The 19,762-nt window shown below is 47.2% G+C and overlaps 1 protein-coding gene across 2 annotated transcripts in view; it reads right to left on the reverse strand.

Moving 5' to 3' along the window:
- Positions 1-19,001, reverse strand: part of asxl1 (ASXL transcriptional regulator 1) — a 49,017-nt gene extending 30,016 nt beyond the window's left edge. The window contains exons 1-4 of one of the 2 annotated variants that reach the window (XM_054745605.2): positions 18,718-19,001; positions 16,396-16,478; positions 16,101-16,103; positions 2,365-2,482 (exon numbers count right to left, since the gene is read on the reverse strand). In XM_054745605.2, coding sequence (XP_054601580.1) covers positions 2,365-2,482; positions 16,101-16,103; positions 16,396-16,478; positions 18,718-18,774 — 261 coding nt within the window. In that variant the 5' untranslated portion in view covers positions 18,775-19,001. Of the gene's footprint in view, positions 1-2,364; positions 2,483-2,898; positions 3,067-16,100; positions 16,104-16,395; positions 16,479-18,717 lie in introns of those variants that run through there. The other variant, XM_015967370.3, reaches the window with a different exon arrangement.
- Positions 19,002-19,762: the final 761 nt, after the last annotated feature.

The raw sequence follows: 19,762 nt of genomic DNA on the forward strand, positions 1-19,762 counted from the left end.
GAGATCGTTTTGGGCCGCTGCTGTAAAAAAAGAGAGGCGCGAACCGGAAAAGCTTCTGCCGATCACAATTCAACAACGGATTATGAAAGAACGGATAACGCTCGAAACCTGCGGATTCTTCCTGATGTAAGAGGTGAGTCTACTCTTTGTTTTGGTAGTTTTGGCGTCAACATCATCCTAGCGTGCAACGTTCTGTCACTCTTAGAAAAACTGTAAAAATGGTAAGGAACGCTGGCAGCAAAGGGCTTTACTGATCAGGAAACGGCTGGCAGCCAGTGAGTTAAACATTGTTGAAAAGGTAAGAAAAGGATCCAATCTGTTATTTTCTTCCCTCGTTTACACTGACGGGGACAACGGCGTGGTGCGCGGCTCTGGTGGTAATCAGGTTTAATGTTCCTGTTTGCAATCATCGTCACAAGAAGGCAAAACAGTTCAATGACAGGGTTCACAATGACCGGATATTTCCCGTATTTATTTTGACAGAGAAACCTCAAGCCTGCAGATGCGCTGACATTTTAATCGTTACGCACATCGTGGAGGTAGCTCCATCAATCAGAACATCTGAGCTGGACGCTGTCAGCGCATGCGTAAGGTGGACAGCGAGCTGAAGACGTGTAGAACGGAGGCTTGGAGCACGTTGCAGAACCAGAACCATGCAGGAAGATTCTGTGTTTTCTAAACCCGGTCTCTCAGAGACTTGTCACTTAAAAAAGGTTCCCGGATTATGAGCCTTTGGCTGAATAGCGCTTGTTCCTGTCTCCAACACTGTGACACATCCATGAGCCTGTCTGAGAAAGTCCAGAACCTCACATCCTCTTCAGCTCAGAAAGCTCCTACAGAGACATCTGATTACGCACAAGCAGGTGACCTGTCAACCGTTGGACCTGTTCAGGTTTATGCAGACATATTTTAAATTTAGAATTGGCTACAGATGAAAAATGAATTCAATAAAATAAACATTACAAATACATTGTAATTAAATATTCATTAATTAGTTTACAAGCAGAGACCCGCATCAGCTGGATGAAAGAGCCGCATGCAGCTCCAGAGCCGCGGGTTGCCGACTCCAGATTCAGACAAAAACATGTTTTGGAGACAAAAGAAGACGACTTGCAGCACAACCAGTGTGTTTGTTTCTGACCACAACCAAAGTGTGGAAGCAGCCTCTGGGATGAGAGGCTAAATGTCTCCAACATATCCAGAAACGTCCAGCTGTTTCCAGCTAAAACTCTCAGGATGATCATGTCCAGGATGACTGAGAACTACACCTCCATGCTGCAGCAGCTTCAGTCACAACAGGAAGTGAAGCTTAAACGTAGCTGCTGTCAGTAACAAGCTAACAGGTTTAAACATTAAAACTCAACAGAAATAGTTCATAAAGGAAATTAAAATGTTCACAACTTTGTGTGTGATTTATTATAATAATAATAATAATAGTTATTATTATTATTATTATTATTATTTATGGTGGCAGAAGCTGGTGTGGTCCACCACAGAGAAGCTGCTCTAGCATGATGACTTTAATTATTCTACAGGTTATTGTTCAGCCTTCTGACGCTCACACACACACACACACACACACACACACACACACACACACACACACACACACACACACACACACACACACACACACACACACACACACACACACACACACAGAGTGTTGGTGACTGCTGACGCTCCGTGTGTGTTGTTATTTCTGCAGTGAGACAAACTCACCTCACACCGTCCAGAGTTTGTTCTTTAAAGCTTCTATTAAATCCACCGTGTTGACGTATTTAACACGTTTCCTCTACGCTGCAGGAGTTAACGTTCATGTTACGAGTAAAAGTTCAGCAGACGCGTTTGTTTATATCTGGGTGGGGGGAGGGGCGGTGCTGCACACAGACAGCTGCTGTGATCAGCTCTGAAAAGCGTTGATCACAATTTGCAGATCACGTTAATTTTTCACGGAACTTGGCCGCAAATTCCTCTTCCGTTGGCGTTCTAGGAATCGAAAAATAAAAAACTGAGCGATTCCGGGAAAAATGAACAGTTGGAACCGGTTCCAATCGATGCGCGATGCCCAACCCTACATCTGAGGTCATGAAGAAGCCGATTCCACCTGTGAGCAGCATAGTAGCTGAAAGCAGCTCCACCCTGTTTGGTTCTGGCCAGCTTATTGTTTCCTAAGCCTTTTTTTAGGAAGACCATTCAAAAGAGCACTGCAATAGTCCAGCTACAAACTAACAACTTCTGTAGCACCAGTGCTACAAGCTTAACATGTTAATGTGCAGCTCTGTTAGTAATGAGTACTAAACAGCAAGATAAGCAGAATTAGCAGCCTGAGCTGATACCATGGGAAAGTTCAGAGACGAGTACCTTGAGCGTGAAAAGGCTCATCCGTCCAGGAAGCTTGAAGAAGATGCTGTTCTTGACCCGATCCCCTCGAACCTGGGAGTGTAGCATGGTGACGAGGCAGGCCAGAGGAGCTGTCCCACTGAAACACACACACACACACACACACACACACACACACACACACACACACACACACACACACACACACACACACACACACACACACACGATAAAGAGCGACAGTGTTTGGAATTGTTCCGTTTAGGTTCAGATGAATCACGTGAGACGGTAAAATGAGCCACAGGATCTGGTCTGACTCTGCTGGACCTTCTGGCATTCACAGCAAATGAACAAAAGCAGTATAGAGCAGCAGCCAGCTCATGCTGGTGTGTTTCAGAGATAAAGCATCTATAATCTGATGGTAACCAGTAAGCTGTTTTCAGAGACAGACCAGCTCCAGCAGGTTTAACTCTAAACTAGCAGCAAACATCTAGTCTGTTGGCCTCTGAGACAGAAAAATATGAAAGCAGTTAAATATTTAGTCCTTCAACCTACCTTCTGTTCAGATGAAGCAGCAGCCCCAGCAGGTCATGGAAAATGAAACAAATCACTTATGAACACATGAACGTCGTCATTCACTCAAAACATCAAGTGACTAAAAAGAATGTGCAAAGATGTGAACAGGCTAATGTGTTGCAGGTGGAGGACGAGGTGCTGACCCTCGTCCCAGCAGCTTCACAACGTCCTGGCACCCACATGAGAACCAGCGACCTCATCAAAGCTGCACTTACCCAGCCCATAATCTCCTGCTCCCACCGTCAGGTATCGTCTGTCCTGCAACGCTCCCACTGGGAATGTCACATCCGGTACGATACCGATATTGCAGGCTTCGGTATTGGCCGATACCGATATCCTCACAAATCATACATACTTTTACCTACTCCGTGGTGTGAAATGTATGAAAGGCTGGAGCACGTGATGTTACTCAACAAGAGTCAGCAACACTAAGTGTGAAAAAAATGATTTATTTTCATTAACCGCAGGTTGCATGAATGTAAACCTTAAACATAATGTATTTATTAAAAAATAATAATAAATTAAGAGACTGAAAAATATCTTAGGTAAACAAATAAGGCATCTTTTTAAAGTATAAAATACTAATTCAAGCTCACTTCAGTTATTTTCTAATTTCAACAAATGACATGAACTGCTGAGGGCGGGGACATTAGAGACAAAACAACACGTTCCGTTTACCAACTGCTACGAGTCCTACGTTTCTACTTCACACTGCCAGAATCCTCATGCAGTGTTTTGTGATGCTGCTTTTGACGCACAACGAGGCAGGACGTATGAAACTTCCCTGCTTCTGTTCCAACACGGGAAACTCGTGCATGGCAAATGTTGCACTGAGCCACACGGTCTCATGGACTTCAACAAAAATGCTGCCAGGGTTGACATTGCTCCTTTGCTAGCATGCCCTCTTCAGATCATGTGGGATTTGCATGCTGGATCTGGGAACAGACTGCTTATATTGGAGATTTTTGATGCAGTTTGATATAATCCAATACAGCGCTTTTGATCCAATATCAAAATACTTCCGACATCGATATGGTAACAGGACATCCCTAGCTCCCACAGTACCTACCTACATTGATTCCCCTATATAGGCTCAGCCGTGGTGCAGCGCCACGGCTGAAATTCCAGCGCTGCGCCTACAAGAGCCCTGGCTCAACATCGACCCCTGGAAGCAGAACAAGCAGCACCCTAATGCACCTTTTATCATAGGAGAAGTTGGTACCCTTTAGTACTCCCCAAGATGCACAGAAAAGTCTCTTGCAGCCTTTGTGAACATCAAACAGGAGGTTGGCCATTTTGGATTAAAGCTGTGATTTTGACACCATGTTGGTCATTTGTAGGGTGAGTTTTTGATTTTACTACCAGTCATTTGTCACCCAATCATCTCAAGAATTGTGTGCGATTGCTAGAGCTGTAGCGAAGCGTCGATGACGTCGACGGCTCGATTCTAAAAATTTGTCGAGGTCAGATCCGGAAGTCAACGCTCCGCGCCCACTTGTTGCATCCCCAGGAATTTGTAAATAGAGGAGGAATCTGCCTGTTTTTCCTCTAGTTCGCCCTCTTCTCCGCCTTCACTAACATCTCCACCAAATACCGAAGACCCGGAACAACGTCCGTCCACTACTAGATTCCTTTCCTGTTTTGCCCGCCTTCGTCTCCCGGCAACGGACAACAACTTCTGGGGTCAGATGCGCTGCTTCGTCTCCACCGCAGATGTAGAAAATCACCGGGAGCGTTTCTCCCTTCATAAAGGAGCTTCTTTCAGACATCAGGAGAGCTGTTTTGGTGGTAGCAGTCTCTCCTCCGTGCTGGTCTGTTTGCTGCTGGGTGTTTTTGGTTTATTTAAACTTGGTAACTTGAACTTAATGTTGGTAAAGCTACTGTTAGCATTTTCGCTAACAGCTTCTTGCGTTTGGATAAGCTGTTACGTTTTGGTTTAGAGTTCATCTTTTTTGTGGTGCAGATCTCCCTTTTATTACATTTAGAGTGTTGTGGGTTTTCGGTTTAGTGTAAAATATCACCTTGAGTTTGGTTTAACCGCCCAGTTTAGAGTTTGGACCTTTGGAGATCCTTATTTTGGTCCAAAACCCAATAATCTTTGCCCAGTGGGACATCTCTAGTTATTTGTACTTTGTTTTAATTCCCCACAGGCAGAATTAGTTTTATTATTCCCAACCTGTGGATGGAAAGATAGTGTTTTTGTTGTAGTTGTAAATAAAACTGGTCATCATTTTAACTTTTAAATCCCATCTTATAGACCCTTTTACTGCCTACGTCATCAAAAGTTGCGCGCGCAGCCTGGCAACGAGAGTGAAGACTTCCTCATTCACACTCGATAGTAAAACAGCATTTTAAACCCTTTGTTTTGAAGTTCTGAGCACATAAAAATGTCGGGCTGTTGCGTGTATGGATGCCAGAATCGCTTCTCTTCAAGCAGTGGACTGAAACTTTACAGAATTCCGAAGGGAGCACATCCATTTCAACAAAATCGGAGGCGTCTGTGGCTGCAGGCCATCAAAAGGGTTGGTGAAAACTGGACTGAAAACACGATCCGAAATGCTCGAGTTTGTAGCGCCCATTTTATACCAGGTAAGGTAATTATTAAATGACAGAATTAAACAAATTTATATGCTTTATTTCATGCTTCAAATTAACATTTCATTCTAATTCATCTGTATTTTCCCACTGCATATTAGTATAAACTGTATTTCTCTAAAATTAACACGATTGTACTCTGAGCACGCTAAAAACAGAAACCTATGCTATACTCACCCTGCCATGCAGGTACGTAGTTCTCTGGTTTGTTTACTACGACCCAAGCCTCGTACGTAGCAGTCTTGTGTCCTTGTCTTTGGCTAGGAAGGACTTCTGCCTTCAAGACGCAAAACTCAGAGTCTATGTGGTGATATTTTACTTTCTGTACGTGACCACAGACAACATAGTTGTATGCATCTAACCATTTGTATGCCCGTAGCTTCTCACGTGTGTACTTACTGGGCCTCTCCACTAAAAACGTGTATATATATATCGGGCCACTGGATATCTGGCCACGCACCTACATCTTCCACCCGTTCCGTAATGCCACAGGGATCCGGGAGTCTGTTGCCATTCGTTGAAGTGAGTTTAATAATATAACATTCAAGATTTGCCGGTGATATCCCCGCAGCGTAGCTTGATAAAGCCTGACACAACGCCATTCTCTGTTGCCAAGCTGTGCGCGCATTCTCGCTGACGTCATATTGTTTAGAAACAGTAAAAGGGTCTATTGCCCCTTCCTTTTTGCACACGAGCCAAACTCCCCAGGAAGGGTCGTAACACCACTCGCCTCACGCACATAAGTGACCAAAACAAGCAGCATGGAGACACTCCGTCTCCAACCAGCTCTCAGGCAGCAGCCTGCACTCCCACGTTCTACACGTCACCTAGGGCTGTGCGATATGATGAAATATTTTGCCTGGACGATAGAAAATGTCTATCGTTTTATATGAAGCCCTTTCGTTTACGTCATGGTTAGAAGTTTTATGGCAGTATTTTACATCAAAAATCACTTTACGGCATGCCCCTGCACACTGCAAAGCAAAACAAACAAGCATGGATGAAGACGGTAGCGCACGCATTCTAAACCAGCTTCAAGTAGATGACCAGCTAACCCAAACCACTTTAAGTCAGGATCTCTGCTGGATTTCTACTCTTCTCTTAAGGAGGAGAACTTTCCAAACCTGAGGAGACATGCTCAGAAGATGTTGGTTCTATTTCGTCTAGTCTTAGCCCTTAAGCTAGCTGCTATTGGAAGGATGATCTCCGCATCAGCCAATCATGAAGAGCTTAAATGTACGCCCACCAATAGTGGGCCCCCTCGTGGTATATAACTGCAGTGACCCCACTGCTCACCCCTTTTTCTCTTCATGCCAAGCTTGAGAGCTTTATTAAAGAGCAAATATTATCTCAAAAGAGCAAATTATCCGAAGACGACTTACCAGCCATGTCCAGCGACACCAGACCCTGCCCGACCTGCCAGACGGGCTCCATTTCCAGCGGCGACCTGCACGCTAAGTGTGAGGTCTGTCTCGGGGCTCACCACGCTGGCTTGGCCTTGACCCCGCAGGCCTCGTGCCCGTTCTGTGCCGCTCTGCCCGTGGCGGAGAAGATTCGCCGGGTCGAGTACTTCACTCCCGCCGCCGACGAAGAATTTCCGGTGGCTGACTCCTACCCGCTGGACAAGGCTTTGGTTTTCTTCGACGCCGGTCAGGAGCCGGCTGGCTTCAACCGGCTGGATGACGTCACTGACAGCGAAAACTACGATGAGGCGGCGTCCCTCCTAGACATAACGGAGGTCGACGAGCTTCGCTCAGCGGGTCCTTCTGCCCCAGTGGCTTCTCGCTCCTCCCTGCCAGCAGTAAGAGCACTGCTCCAGGAGCTGCCCGCCATCATTTCTGCGTCAGCAGCCCGCAAGGGGCTAGCTGTGCCAGAACCGGCCCTGCCTGAAGCGGATGATTTGGCGGGAATTTTCGGGGCAACTCAGACACGCTGTCCAGACCCTATCTGGCCGCGCTTCCCCGCTGCTATGAGCTGCTGGTCTGCCGCCTTCTCCGAGCCTGCCAAGCTCAAGGCGCCAGTCTCCACTAGAGCCGGATTTGGCCTCGCTGTTCGGCGCCAAGAACCACCTCGCTGGCCCGCGAGCTGTTCCCGCTTCAAAACATGACCAGCTGCTGACGCGGCTCACCGACCGCGCACATCAGTGTGCCTTTCAGACCGGCGCTGCAGGGAATAACATCGCCCTTCTTGCCTTCGGCGTCTCCAAGATGATGGAGGAGCTGGAAGCTCCCGAGGAGTCGAAAGCCGTCATAACTAAGACTGCTGATGCCATCCTCAATCTGTGTGCTGCTGTGCTCACCGGTTCTGCTCGCATCGCTGCCTGGCAGACCCTCATCCAGCGAGCGATCTGGCTGAAGGCCCTGCCCTCCATTCCGGAACATCTGCAAGGGAGATGCCACCCATCACCACCGATGTTCTGTTTGGTCCCCATCTTAGGGGCGTCATTGAGAGGGCTCAGAAGACGGCCGAACTATCAGCTACGGTGCGAGACCTGGTCCACCCTCGGTCAGCCTCGCACTCCGGCCGTTCAGCCAGAGGATGGGACGAACGGCGCGGAAGCTTCAGACGTCCAGCTGCACCGCCCGCTCCACGGAGCCGGCCTCCCGCTTCGGCTCCACATCAGCGGGACCAGCGAGATGGCGGACAACGGTTCCGGCGGGGCCAGCAGACGCCGTCTTGGCAGTCCCAGGTGCAGGAGCCTCGCCGAAAGCAGCCACGGAAGTGACTCTTTGGGGGGAATGTGTGTGTTACTGATTGTTCTGATGTTGTTGGTTTTGAAATAAAACGTCACTCAAAGAGCTCAATCCTACAGTCCTCCGCAGAATCCTCTGCCAAGTTTTCACACATGTTCCCCACACCAAGCACTGCTGCACGCACACATGTTCCTGCAGGTAGTCATAATACACGGCCAGCCGTAAGGGTGCGCTCCATTTGCGCTCTGGCCCCAGCATCCGGCCAGGCCCAACTCGTCCCGCTCTCCCCACGCCGTTGGGTGGGGCGGGATGTCATGTCACTGTCTCGACCACGCGCGGCGGCACAGTGCGCGGCTCCATCCGCTAGCACTCTGTCGCCCCCGTGCACAGGCCCGGCTCCCACTCGTCCTTCACTCTCGGACTCCACGCTCCGCGGTGTGGACCAGCCTGTTCCAGCTGTTTCGCACTTGCCCTTTCGAGCGCAGCCCTCCATGGGTCGCCCCCAGTTCTCTGGTACGGGCGACGGCGGTAAGGGCGCATGCACAACCCTCAGACGTTGTTCACGTGACCGCGCACACGCGTCCATTGTCGGAACGCGCGCACGAGTGGCGCCGCCTTTGCATCATGAGCAAATGGATTTCGGACACCATTCATTGCGGTCACACACTTCATTTTCAGGCCACTCCACCTCCCTTCAACGGGATCGTGGAGACGACGTTCACATCGCAAGTACAGTCTCAGGCGCTAGAGCTGGAGCTGCGGGAACTTCTGTCCAAGGACGCTATTTCACGAGTCCCTCGCGGACAAGAGCTCTCGGGTTTCTACTCCCGCTACTTCGTAGTACCGAAGAAGTCGGGAGGAATGAGGCCGATTCTCGACCTGTCCCTGTTCAACTGCTCCATAGCAGTAATGCATTTCCGCATGTTAACGATGAGACAAGTCCTGGAATATGTGCGCCCCGGGGATTGGTTCACGTCAATCGACCTGAAAGACGCATACTTCCACATACCAGTAGTTCCAAACCACCGTAAGTTTCTGCGTTTTTCGTTCAAGGGAGTTCAATATCAGTTCAATCGCCTCCCTTTCGGCTACTCGCTAGCCCCGCGCACTTTCTCCAAATGTCTGGAGACCGCGCTGCAGCCACTGCGCACGGAGGGAATGAGGGTCTTATTTTACCTGGACGATCTTCTCCTGTGCGCTCGGTCCGAGGACGAGGCGTTACAGCAAACCAGGAGGTTGACAGAGCATCTGTCAACCCTAGTCAACCCTAGGGTTTTCTATAAACTGGGAAAAGAGCTCCATCCTTCCATCCCAGTCGATTGTGTATCTCGGGGTGGAGTTGGACGCCTCCCTAATGAGAGCACGTTTGTCGCCTGCAAGAGCGGCAGATCTCTCCACGGTGATCTCCCGTGTTCAACCCCGCAAGATCGTGAGAGCCCGGTTAGTCATGAAACTCCTGGGCATGATGTCCGCAGCCCATTCAGTAGTGCCGCTAGGTTTGCTGCGACCGAGGCGCTTGCAACGCTGGTTCGTCCGCCTCCGGGTACACCCAATACGTCAGAAGAGACGTATGTTGAGGATTCCCCCTTCAGTGGGCGGGGACCTCGCTCACTGGGGGAACCCCTGCATCCTCTCACGCGGGGTTCCCATCGGACGTCCTGCGTCACACGTATCTGTGTTTACGGATGCGTCACTGTCGGGGTGGGGGGGCACGTGCTTGTCCCACACGGTGGCAGATCGCTGGCCCTCCCACACGCACGAGCACATAAATGTGTTGGAGCTTATGACAGTGAGGAATGTGATCAGACACTTCGCTGCCCTTCTCGACGGCCGTCATGTCGAAGTTCACACAGACAACCGGGTAGCGGCAGCCTACATAAATCGCCAAGGGGGAGTTCGATCCCTCCCACTGTTGCGTGTCGCCACAGATTTACTGTGTTGGACACATGTCCACCTGCTGTCCATCAGAGCCATCTACATTCCGGGGGTACTGAATGTAGCGGCAGACATCCTGTCGAGAGGGGGACCCCGCGACTCCGACTGGCGTCTACATCCTGCACTGATATCACAGATCTGGATCAGGTTCGGGGAACCGTCTGTGGATCTGTTCGCGGCTCGCGAAAACGCTCAGTGTCGCCTGTGGTTTTCCCTGAGTCCCCGGGACGGACCCCCGCTCGGGGCGGACGCCTTCTCACACCAGCCCTGGCCTCGAACGCTCCTTTACGCGTTTCCACCAGTCCCTCTGATTCCCCGTCTCCTGGACCGAATTCGGTCGGAACAGCTCTCGGTGATTCTGGTGGCTCCCAGGCGCGTGTCCGCGTCATGGTTTCCGGACCTGCAAGCGCTAGTGTCCGGCTCCCCGTGGAGGGCGGACGCCCTTCTCCAGGCGGATGGGATAATCAAACATCCTCCGGAAATAGGCCAACGGCTGTGGGTCTGGCCGCTGAGCGGTCACGCTTAGAGGCTTCTGGGCTGTCGCATGATGTGGTGGCCACGATTCAGAGTGCACGGGCGCCCTCTACCATTGCCTCTTACGCTGCTAAATGGGCAGCTTTCCAGAACTGGTGCGCAGAACGGAATGTTCAAGCGCTCTCCTGCCAGCTGGCGGATGTCCTATCATTTCTGCAGATACTGATGGACAGGGGCCTCGCATTCAGCACTGGTAAGACATATGCTGCAGCTATCTCATCATGTCATCAGGGTTTTGGAGATAGATCTGTTTTCAATCATCCCCTCACAAAAGGTTTTCTAAAAGGTGTCAGAAGGAACAGACCTGTGTCCCGCCCGCTTTTTCCCCAGTGGGATCTAACGGTGGTTCTGCACGGCTTATCTGAAGCTCCATTTGAACCCTTGGACCAGGTCTCACTCAAGTTCCTGTCGCTTAAAACTGCATTGCTGCTGGCGCTAGCATCAGTTAAGAGAGTGAGTGACCTAACCGCCCTCTCAGTGGCTCCCGCATGCCTCAGGATCCGGGAGGATGGCGGGTCTGCTGTTTTATGCCCCAACCCAGCCTTTGTGCCCAAAAGCATTAATGCTTCCTTCAAATCCAGGTCAATTTCATTGGCTGGACTTTTTCCTCCTCCCCATAATTCTGAGGAGGAGGCGGCTTCTCACCTTCTCTGCCCGGTGCGCGCGCTTGCACGATATGTGTCACGCACTTCAGGGATTCGTCGCTCACAAAACCTGTTTGTGCACTACAGGGAGTCTTCCCTTGGTCAGGCGCTGTCGGCCCAGCGCCTTTCACGCTGGCTGTGTGACGCCATTTCCCTCGCTTACACATCATCAGGGCGGGATCCCCCTGAGGCACTCAGGGCTCACTCGGCCAGAGGGATTTCCTCTTCGATGGCGCTCCTCAGTGGTGTGTCAATGGAAGACATTTGTCAGGCTGCTTCATGGGCTTCACCCTGTTCCTTTACTCATTATTATTTACGAGATGGGTCTTCAGGTTCCATCACTCGTTCAGTGCTTGGACCCCAGCAGGCTAAATGAATGCTTATGGCACCTCATTGGCCTTGCTGAGATGGATTTTATCCTCTTGTGGATGATGTTTTTTAGTGGGGGCCCCTCTCTTATCGTGCCTGCCTCAGTCTTTAGGCCTGGTCTGAGGCTGAACATCCCCCACTAGAGGAGATTTGATTGGGTGTGTCCATTGGTTGTGTTAACCAGTGGGGCGTAAACCCATCCAGCTGCGCTTTATTCCAATAGCAGCTAGCTTAAGGGCTAAGACTAGACGAAATAGAACGTTGGTTACGTATTGTAACCCCAGATTCTATGAGTCTAGTCGCAGCCCTTAAGCCACTGGCCCCACTGGTTATGATGGGAATAAGAGCCATTGGAGGTGAGCAGTGGGGTCACTGCGGTTATATACCACGAGGGGGCCCACTATTGGTGGGCGTACATTTAAGCTCTTCATGATTGGCTGATGCGGAGATCATCCTTCCAATAGCAGCTAGCTTAAGGGCTGCGACTAGACTCATAGAATCTGGGGTTACAATACGTAACCAACGTTCTCTTCGGCTCTACCTACATTTGTGCACAAACATTTTCAATGATGAAGTTTACAAAATCCAGGTATAGATCCTCTCTCACTGGTGATCATTTGTCAGCTGTGCTTCACATCTCCACCTCAGACATTCAGCCTGACTCTGATGCACTCGTTAAAGCCCAGCAGAGACTAGATTTCTCTCACTGAATAAGAAAAAAATCATTTAAAAACACAGAATAAGGTGTTTGGACCACAAATGTAGGCAACTAGCAGTGAACTGGGACACTTTTTTAAACCTCTTTCTCAAGATCACAGTTGAGTGATTTTATTTTACAGACAATACTGTGTGTCTGTAGGATGCTAAGAACCTCTTTCCAACAATATTTGAAACTCCGAATGTGTTTTGGAGTAAATGTGACTGAAACTGTTAACTAATAGAAGTCACAAATGTTTAACAAAAACCAACACTTTGTTTACCATTGCCTTGGGAAATTTGAATAAATCACATTTTTGTAAGCCAACCTCACTTTTTCCTTTTTGCTCATTTATAACATAAAGTCTACTCTTACCAGCTTGAAGAAACAATGATATTTACTGCTTTTTATAAAGAAATACCATTAATATTATGCATAATTGACTTCAGCCTTTTGGCCTGGCCCTCCACAATATTTTCTGTTTCTCATGTGGCCCCATGGAAAAAATAATTGCCCACCCCTGTCCTACTGGAAGCTGGTCCAGACACAGAACTACTGTGGTGGAAGAGAAATGAGGCACACTTTCCCCTAGCGGCCAAGCTAGCGAGGAAATATTTATGCATCCTGCCACAAGTTCCCCATCAGAGCGGGCTTTCAGTGCAAGTGGGAAGAGTGTCCTGCCAGAGGTCAGCACTGAAAGCAGCAAGAGTGGACCAGCTCGTGTTCCCAGCACTCTACTTGTAGAAGCCTCAGATTTCATATCCATTCTACTTGAAGTGCTTTTGTTTACCTCTTAAATATTGCAATCATTTTGCAGCTACACTTTAAACCTTGAAAGGCTCTGTGTGTGATATTTTGTAACCAACATTTATTTTAGGGGCAAGGCAAATTTTTTCATCCCGACTCTGCAGATGGACAAGCCATCGTCCAGAATTTGTCTTTTAGCAGCTTTGGGAGTCTAAAATATTCCCTCACAGGAGACTTCAAGCGCTTATGAAAAACGAAGCGGTCCCGCTGGTTGTTGTTGCTGGTTCTGCTGCGCACGCCCGTTTAGTTTCACTTTTCTTTTGATCTGTTAATTAATTTTCTGATTTGCGGTGTTGGAGCATATAACACCATGGTTAATCAGGAGTGAACTGGCCTATCCGGCTAGAGCTGGGCATCAATTCAAATTTCAAGAATCAATTCGCTTCCAATTCTCAAGAATTAGAATCATCTCAATTTGATCCAATATATTGATTCAGGTCCGTGAACTCTTCATTTTTTGCTGTTACCTTAATTACATGACTATGTAGTTGTGTGGTATATCTACACTATTAACATTCAACAAATTAATTAAATATTGGCTATTTAAAATGGCTGTATTGCCCAATCCTTCTCTTAGAAGTTAGGGTTTTACAAACATGCTGTCAGGTAGAAGTAGTAAACAGACCCAGGACAGCCAACAGAGAAAGTAAGAAGTGTCAAAAACTGCATCAATGGACTGCTATTAGAGCACGAACCTGGGGCACTATTAAAAAAAAAAACTAATTTAAGAATTAATCCAAAAGCAGTAGCTGTGCGCACACACACACACACACACACACACACACACACACACTTATTTTTTTTATATTTATGTTGGCCTCACTTAGGGCTGGACGATATATTGATATTTTTAAAATAGATATAATTTTTTAAACAACAAACAAGATGACTTTATATCTTTATATCGCGATGGTGGCACAGGAGTTAAGTGCTCGCCCCGTAATCGGAAGGTTGCAGGTTCGAGACCCGCTCAGTCTGTCGCTGTCGTTGTGTCCTTGGGCAAGACACTTAACCCACATTGCCTGCTGGTGGTGGTCGGAGGGACCGGTGGCGCCAGTGCTCGGCAGCCTCGCCTCTGTCAGTGCGCCCCAGGGCAGCTGTGGCTACATTGTGGCTCATCCCCACCAGTGTGTGAATGTGTGTGTGAATGGGTGAATGACTGATTGTGTTGTAAAGCGCCTTGGGGGGTTCCAGGACTCTAGAAGGCGCTATATCAAATACAGGCCATTTACCATTTTACCATTTAACTGGTCAAACAGCTATGCTAGCAATTAGCCGCTATGCTAGCGACATGTTGCTCTGTCTCTAAGCGATAATTATGTGTATTCTCACAAGTTTGCTCAATCTGAGAGCCTCTGGGTAAATGTGCTGCTCTAAACTTTGCATTTAGCATTCTGCTTTTGAATTATTTGATGATGTTTAACGCCAACGGAGTTCTGTTTTCCATCCTGCTTGTGCGGAGACGAGCCAAACCCCTCCCTCCTCTGTGTAATCAGGAAACATCTACGGATAGCCGGAGTGGCCAAATGACCTCAAAAGTGTTGTAAGGGTTTGAATAGTAAACTAAAGGGTTAATGTTTTATTTTGAAGGCGAGCTCAACGGGTCAGAAATGTTGTTCCGGTTTTTCCCGCTCTGATTAGCTATGCTAGTAAATACTTTGTTACGAGCGATTCTGTTGAAAAAGTTAAGAGTTTGTAAGGTGTGGGTTACGGCGGCAGTAGCCTGACAATAATACTGATAAAAGAGCAACCAGAGACTCTGAGTCATTACAGTATAATCGCTGACACTGCAAGCCTCCAGCCATGTTGGCCCTGATAACTAATAACTCCACAGTGCATGACCCATGTGACCTTCAGTAGATGCAATGACATCATCAAACAGTTAGATTTATTTTCTCTGGACAAGAAATATACGATATGGCCCACCTCTAGATGAAATTTAAATTATTTTATAGCTTTCAACTGTGTGTGTATGTGTGTGTGTTAGCTGGTAGAGAATAGGCACTAAGGTTAAAGTTTGACAAGAATCATAAAATATTTTTTATGCATTTAATCTACTGATATAAGTTTACAATTTGTCAGACAGCTTGAAGTGAGTTAACTTGTAAATATTTTACAGGAGGAAAAATATCGATATATATATCATATATCGGAATTCAGCAAAACGATATTGACGTAAGTTTTGGTCCATATCGCCCAGCCCTAGCCTCACTCAAGTTAAATGCTTTTTAGCAATATTGGTCAGATTTCTTTGGACTTTATCATCTTCAGGGTAGACCTTCCCTTGAGTGTAATGATTATTTGCTCCAAGAAAAGGCCCCTGTCTGAACCATTAGCCATTTTAACAAGACACACCATGCAGGCAAATCAGCGTAATATTGCCTCAACAGTGCGTCTTATAAATGCGCCATGCTGACATGGCATTGTGTGAATTTTGCGGAATTCGTTCCGCCTTGCTGGGTAGTAATATTGCAGTAATGGTCCGTCATAAAAAAGGCATTACGCCATGGAGCAACAGAGGGAGGTGTCATGATGACGTGGGGAGTTGATGCCAAGCTAGGGCCGGCAAATAGATTGAAAATTAACGTAAACACGGGCAAGAAGTTTTGCTTTTTGAACAAAATCAGCTGAGACGGCAAAACGGAGCGCCGCAGTGCTCCATGAGCGTCTCTCTGCTAGAGCTGAAGCTCAGATCATCCAAGACTGCACAGGGACTGATGGGGACAGACACCTTTAGGAGTGGCTTGTTAAAAAATTGAGGCTTAATCGCAATAAAAAGCAAGTTATGTCCAAGATAAATGGAAGTCCGCGGCAGCCCCACACCTCCTTTATGCCGCCATCACCTAATCTTTTGTAAAAAAGGACACGATTGCATCACATTGCGCCATGGTCTGACCACTTATAAACGACCTAAGGGTCCCTGTTGCCGCCAAGGCGCTGTGGCAAGTTGACAGCATTGTTTTGCAAAAATGGCTACAGACTCTGGAACCGTCTCCCCCTGAGCATAGGACTAAGCTAGGGAGCTAGCTTTAGACTGGTGTTCTGTTGTTAAGCTGCTAGCAATAAGATAAGGAAATTATTATAGCTGTTAGTTGTCTTGAGTCATAACATTTGTGTGTGTGTGCGTGTGCATGTGCGTGTGCGTGTGTGTGTGTGTGTGTGTGTGTGAGCACGAGCGCATGCTCGTGAACGGCTTTCTGACCTCATTTCCTTCAGCCCTTTGGTCTGGATGACATGGAGGATTTGTTTAGGAGTCATGGGTGCATCAGAGAAGTTCTCCAGAACCTGATGGACAGGAAAAACAAACTGTTACTTTAGAGAATACATAGATGAAGGTTTCTGTATCCACAAGGGCAGGAAATGGGTGTAAATTTTCACTTGTCTCACAATTTGATTCTGGTTATTGTGTCACTGATTCGATACGCGTCACGATTATTTCATTTGGACTTGTTTTCATCAATAAACAGAAGATGTCTGATATTTGCTTTAAAAAAAATCATAAACATGTCTGACACAACATGACATCCCCCTTACAGCTTTTCAATCATAACAGGCTTCAGGACAAACCAATCCACCTTTATTTGTATAGTACTTAATACACAACTCTGTTCACCAACGAATCAAAGGTAAAACACTACAAACAACAATAAAACACAAAACAGTCTAAAAAATTAACTAAATGAAACACAACACAGAGGATAACAACAAACTGGCAGTGTTAATCAGCAGTAAATAAAAGTGTGTCCTGAGAAGAGTTTTAAAAACCACTAGTAAGGAGGCCTGTCTAATACTGACAGATGATTGGTTAGACAGTCTAGGTGCAGCAACAGCAAAGAACCTATCAGCACTCAGCTTCACCCTTGCCCTTGGTACCAGCTGCTGCTGTGTAAAAGTGCAAAACATTTAAAACATTTAGGATTTAATTCAGTAAAACGCTAGGGCTGTCGCGGTTGAGGAATTCCCCCTGCGGTGATTCAGGGTGGCTTAATATTGCGGTGTGCGATATTATTGCAGCACTTTTTTATTGCAGTACTATCTAAACATAATGTTTACACATTTTAAAAGGGTTAAAAATTGCCGTGATGCAGCGCGGTGGGTTTCTTCATATTGCGATATTTCATTTTTGCGGTTACCGTGACAGCCCTAGTAAACGATTATTTTTAAAATGATTATTTTGTCGAATAGTCGACTATTCTAATGACTATTTAGACAATTAATCTAATGATTATTTTTCTTTTGCACAGTTAATAAAAACAAAAAAAATCTAATAAATTCCTCAAAAAAATTGATAAATTGTTACTGTAAGAGAATAAACATACAGGCCTTCCACTTTGTATAACACTGCTTTTATTGTGTTGGTTGGTTATGTTCTGGTGACGTGTAGAACTTGGGAGTGCAGGCTGCTGCCTGAGAGGTGGTTGGAGACGGAGTGTCTCCATGTTGCTTTGTTTTGGTCACTTATGTGCATGAGGCGAGTGGTGTTACGACCCTTCCTGGGGAGTTTGGCTTGTGTGCAAAAAGGAAGGGGCAATAAGATGAGATTTAAAAGTTAAAATGATGATCAGGTTTATTTACAACTACAACAAAAACATTATCTTTCCATCCACAGGTTGGGAATAATAAAATAATTCTGCCTGTGGGGAATTAAAACAAAAGTACAAATAACCAGAGATGTCCCACTGGGCAAAGATTACAGGGTTCTGGACCAAAATAAGAATCTCCTAAGGTCCAAACTCTAAACTGGTCACAACAACCACGAGGTTAAATGTTCACGCTATGACACCCCTAACCCACAAACATAAGGGCCAGTCCTCAACTACAGACGCCACAGGACCACTGGATTTACCCCTGAATGCAAACAACCCTCCACAAGCTGCCAGTGCGCACCTAAACATCAGATCCTTCTCTTTATGAATCATCTAACTGCCATTTATTATGACTCCGAGTGTTTTTGAACGTGACACAACCGAGGAGTCGGCGTGGTTCTGTGTGCATGCATCATACCACTACATCTGAACTGCTAGTTAACCTAGCTTAGCTTAGTTCACGTTAACCCGCATGGCTTTTCAGCGATACTTGCTCCGGCTAACTACGAGATGTGCGCCTGTCCCGCTGTTAAAGTCCAACACGGGGACGTTTTTTGCCTGACTTGGTCCTTTTTCAGTTATACAGGTCGTTTATGCGCTGGTTGCCAGGACTGACTGGATGCTAAGGGGCTAGCTTATTGCCTAGCGAACAAAGAGCTCATATCAAGAGATGGCTATCGTTCTAGCCGGTTTTAGCGAGTTGCATCACGTCATTTATCACAAGAAATAAACGCTACAAAACACGATTTCTCTCTGTAGCGTGCATAAACACCACCAGTCCGCTGGCTGGGCCCAAGCAGACATAATAAGGCTGAACTGCTGCTAGCTAGCTAACAACAGCAGCTAGGACGGGGACTGGAGCCAAACACGATATAAAACATCTCACTCATGCGGACAGCGTGAACATGGAGCCTTTTAGGGGCTATCAACAGACTCACCATACGAGCTGCCTCAGCCCAAGTCCTCTCCTTCTTTCTCTTTTGTTTGTCCTTCATTTCCTCCGCTGCTGCTGTTAGTCTGCGGCTACTTGGCTGTCTGCACTGCACCGATGGCGACTCAAATTTTCAGCAAAATGGCCAACTAGGTTTTAGGCTGCCAACGTGTCGGACAAACGCGCGTTCCTTCAGCCGGAGACGACGCTGCGGTGCTGCTCAGAGGCTCGCTGGCGGGTCTGAACAGGCTCCACACGCACGGCTGGCGGTGTAGCTCCAACAGAACGAGAAGCAACTCCGGAATGCAACAACGGGGTCAAAGGTCATATCCTCCACTGGAATGTTACCAACCTGGTCCACGCTTCCGCCAGTAAATGGGTCAATGGAACAGCTGTTGCGCTCCAGCTGGGTGTGATATGAGCGTGATGACGACCACCTGGACCAAACATTTGATTAGTTTCTTTTTCTATTTCTTTTATCCAAAGGGTCATGTGGGATTAGGGTGACCATATATTTCCATTTCCAAAAGAGAGGACAGGAGATCTGTGCCTACCAATGACGTCACACTAGGGATGGGCGATATGGCCTAAAATCAATATCACGATATATTGAGGATTTCACCTCGGTAACGAAAAGTGGACGATAACCACAAGTATATGCAGAAACAAAAGTTGTCCACTAGTCAAATGTATTACGTTGAGTCACATTTTTACATGACTCAAGGTGGTGCACCCAGTGTTGCCAACTGTTTTTGACTGAAAGTAACTGAAGTTCCCCCCAAAAGTCACTAGATGTCGCCAGATGAAGTCACATGCTAATTTACATATTGATGACGCCATCACGCCACATTGGCGTTCATTTTCCCCAGGGCTCCGCTGGGGGTCCCGCAGGGATCGATCCTTGGTCCTCTTTTGTTTGCCATTTATCTGCTACCTCTGGGGTCAATCTTTTGTAAACATGGCCTATCATTCCATCTCTATGCTGACGATTGCCAGATTTACTCTCCGTTGTGTCAGGACAAAGGTCACTCTATCCAGTCCTTTGTGACCTG

This window comes from Nothobranchius furzeri, chromosome 10 (genome assembly GCF_043380555.1).
Source record: "Nothobranchius furzeri strain GRZ-AD chromosome 10, NfurGRZ-RIMD1, whole genome shotgun sequence".
Classification (NCBI taxonomy): Eukaryota; Metazoa; Chordata; class Actinopteri; order Cyprinodontiformes; family Nothobranchiidae; genus Nothobranchius; species Nothobranchius furzeri.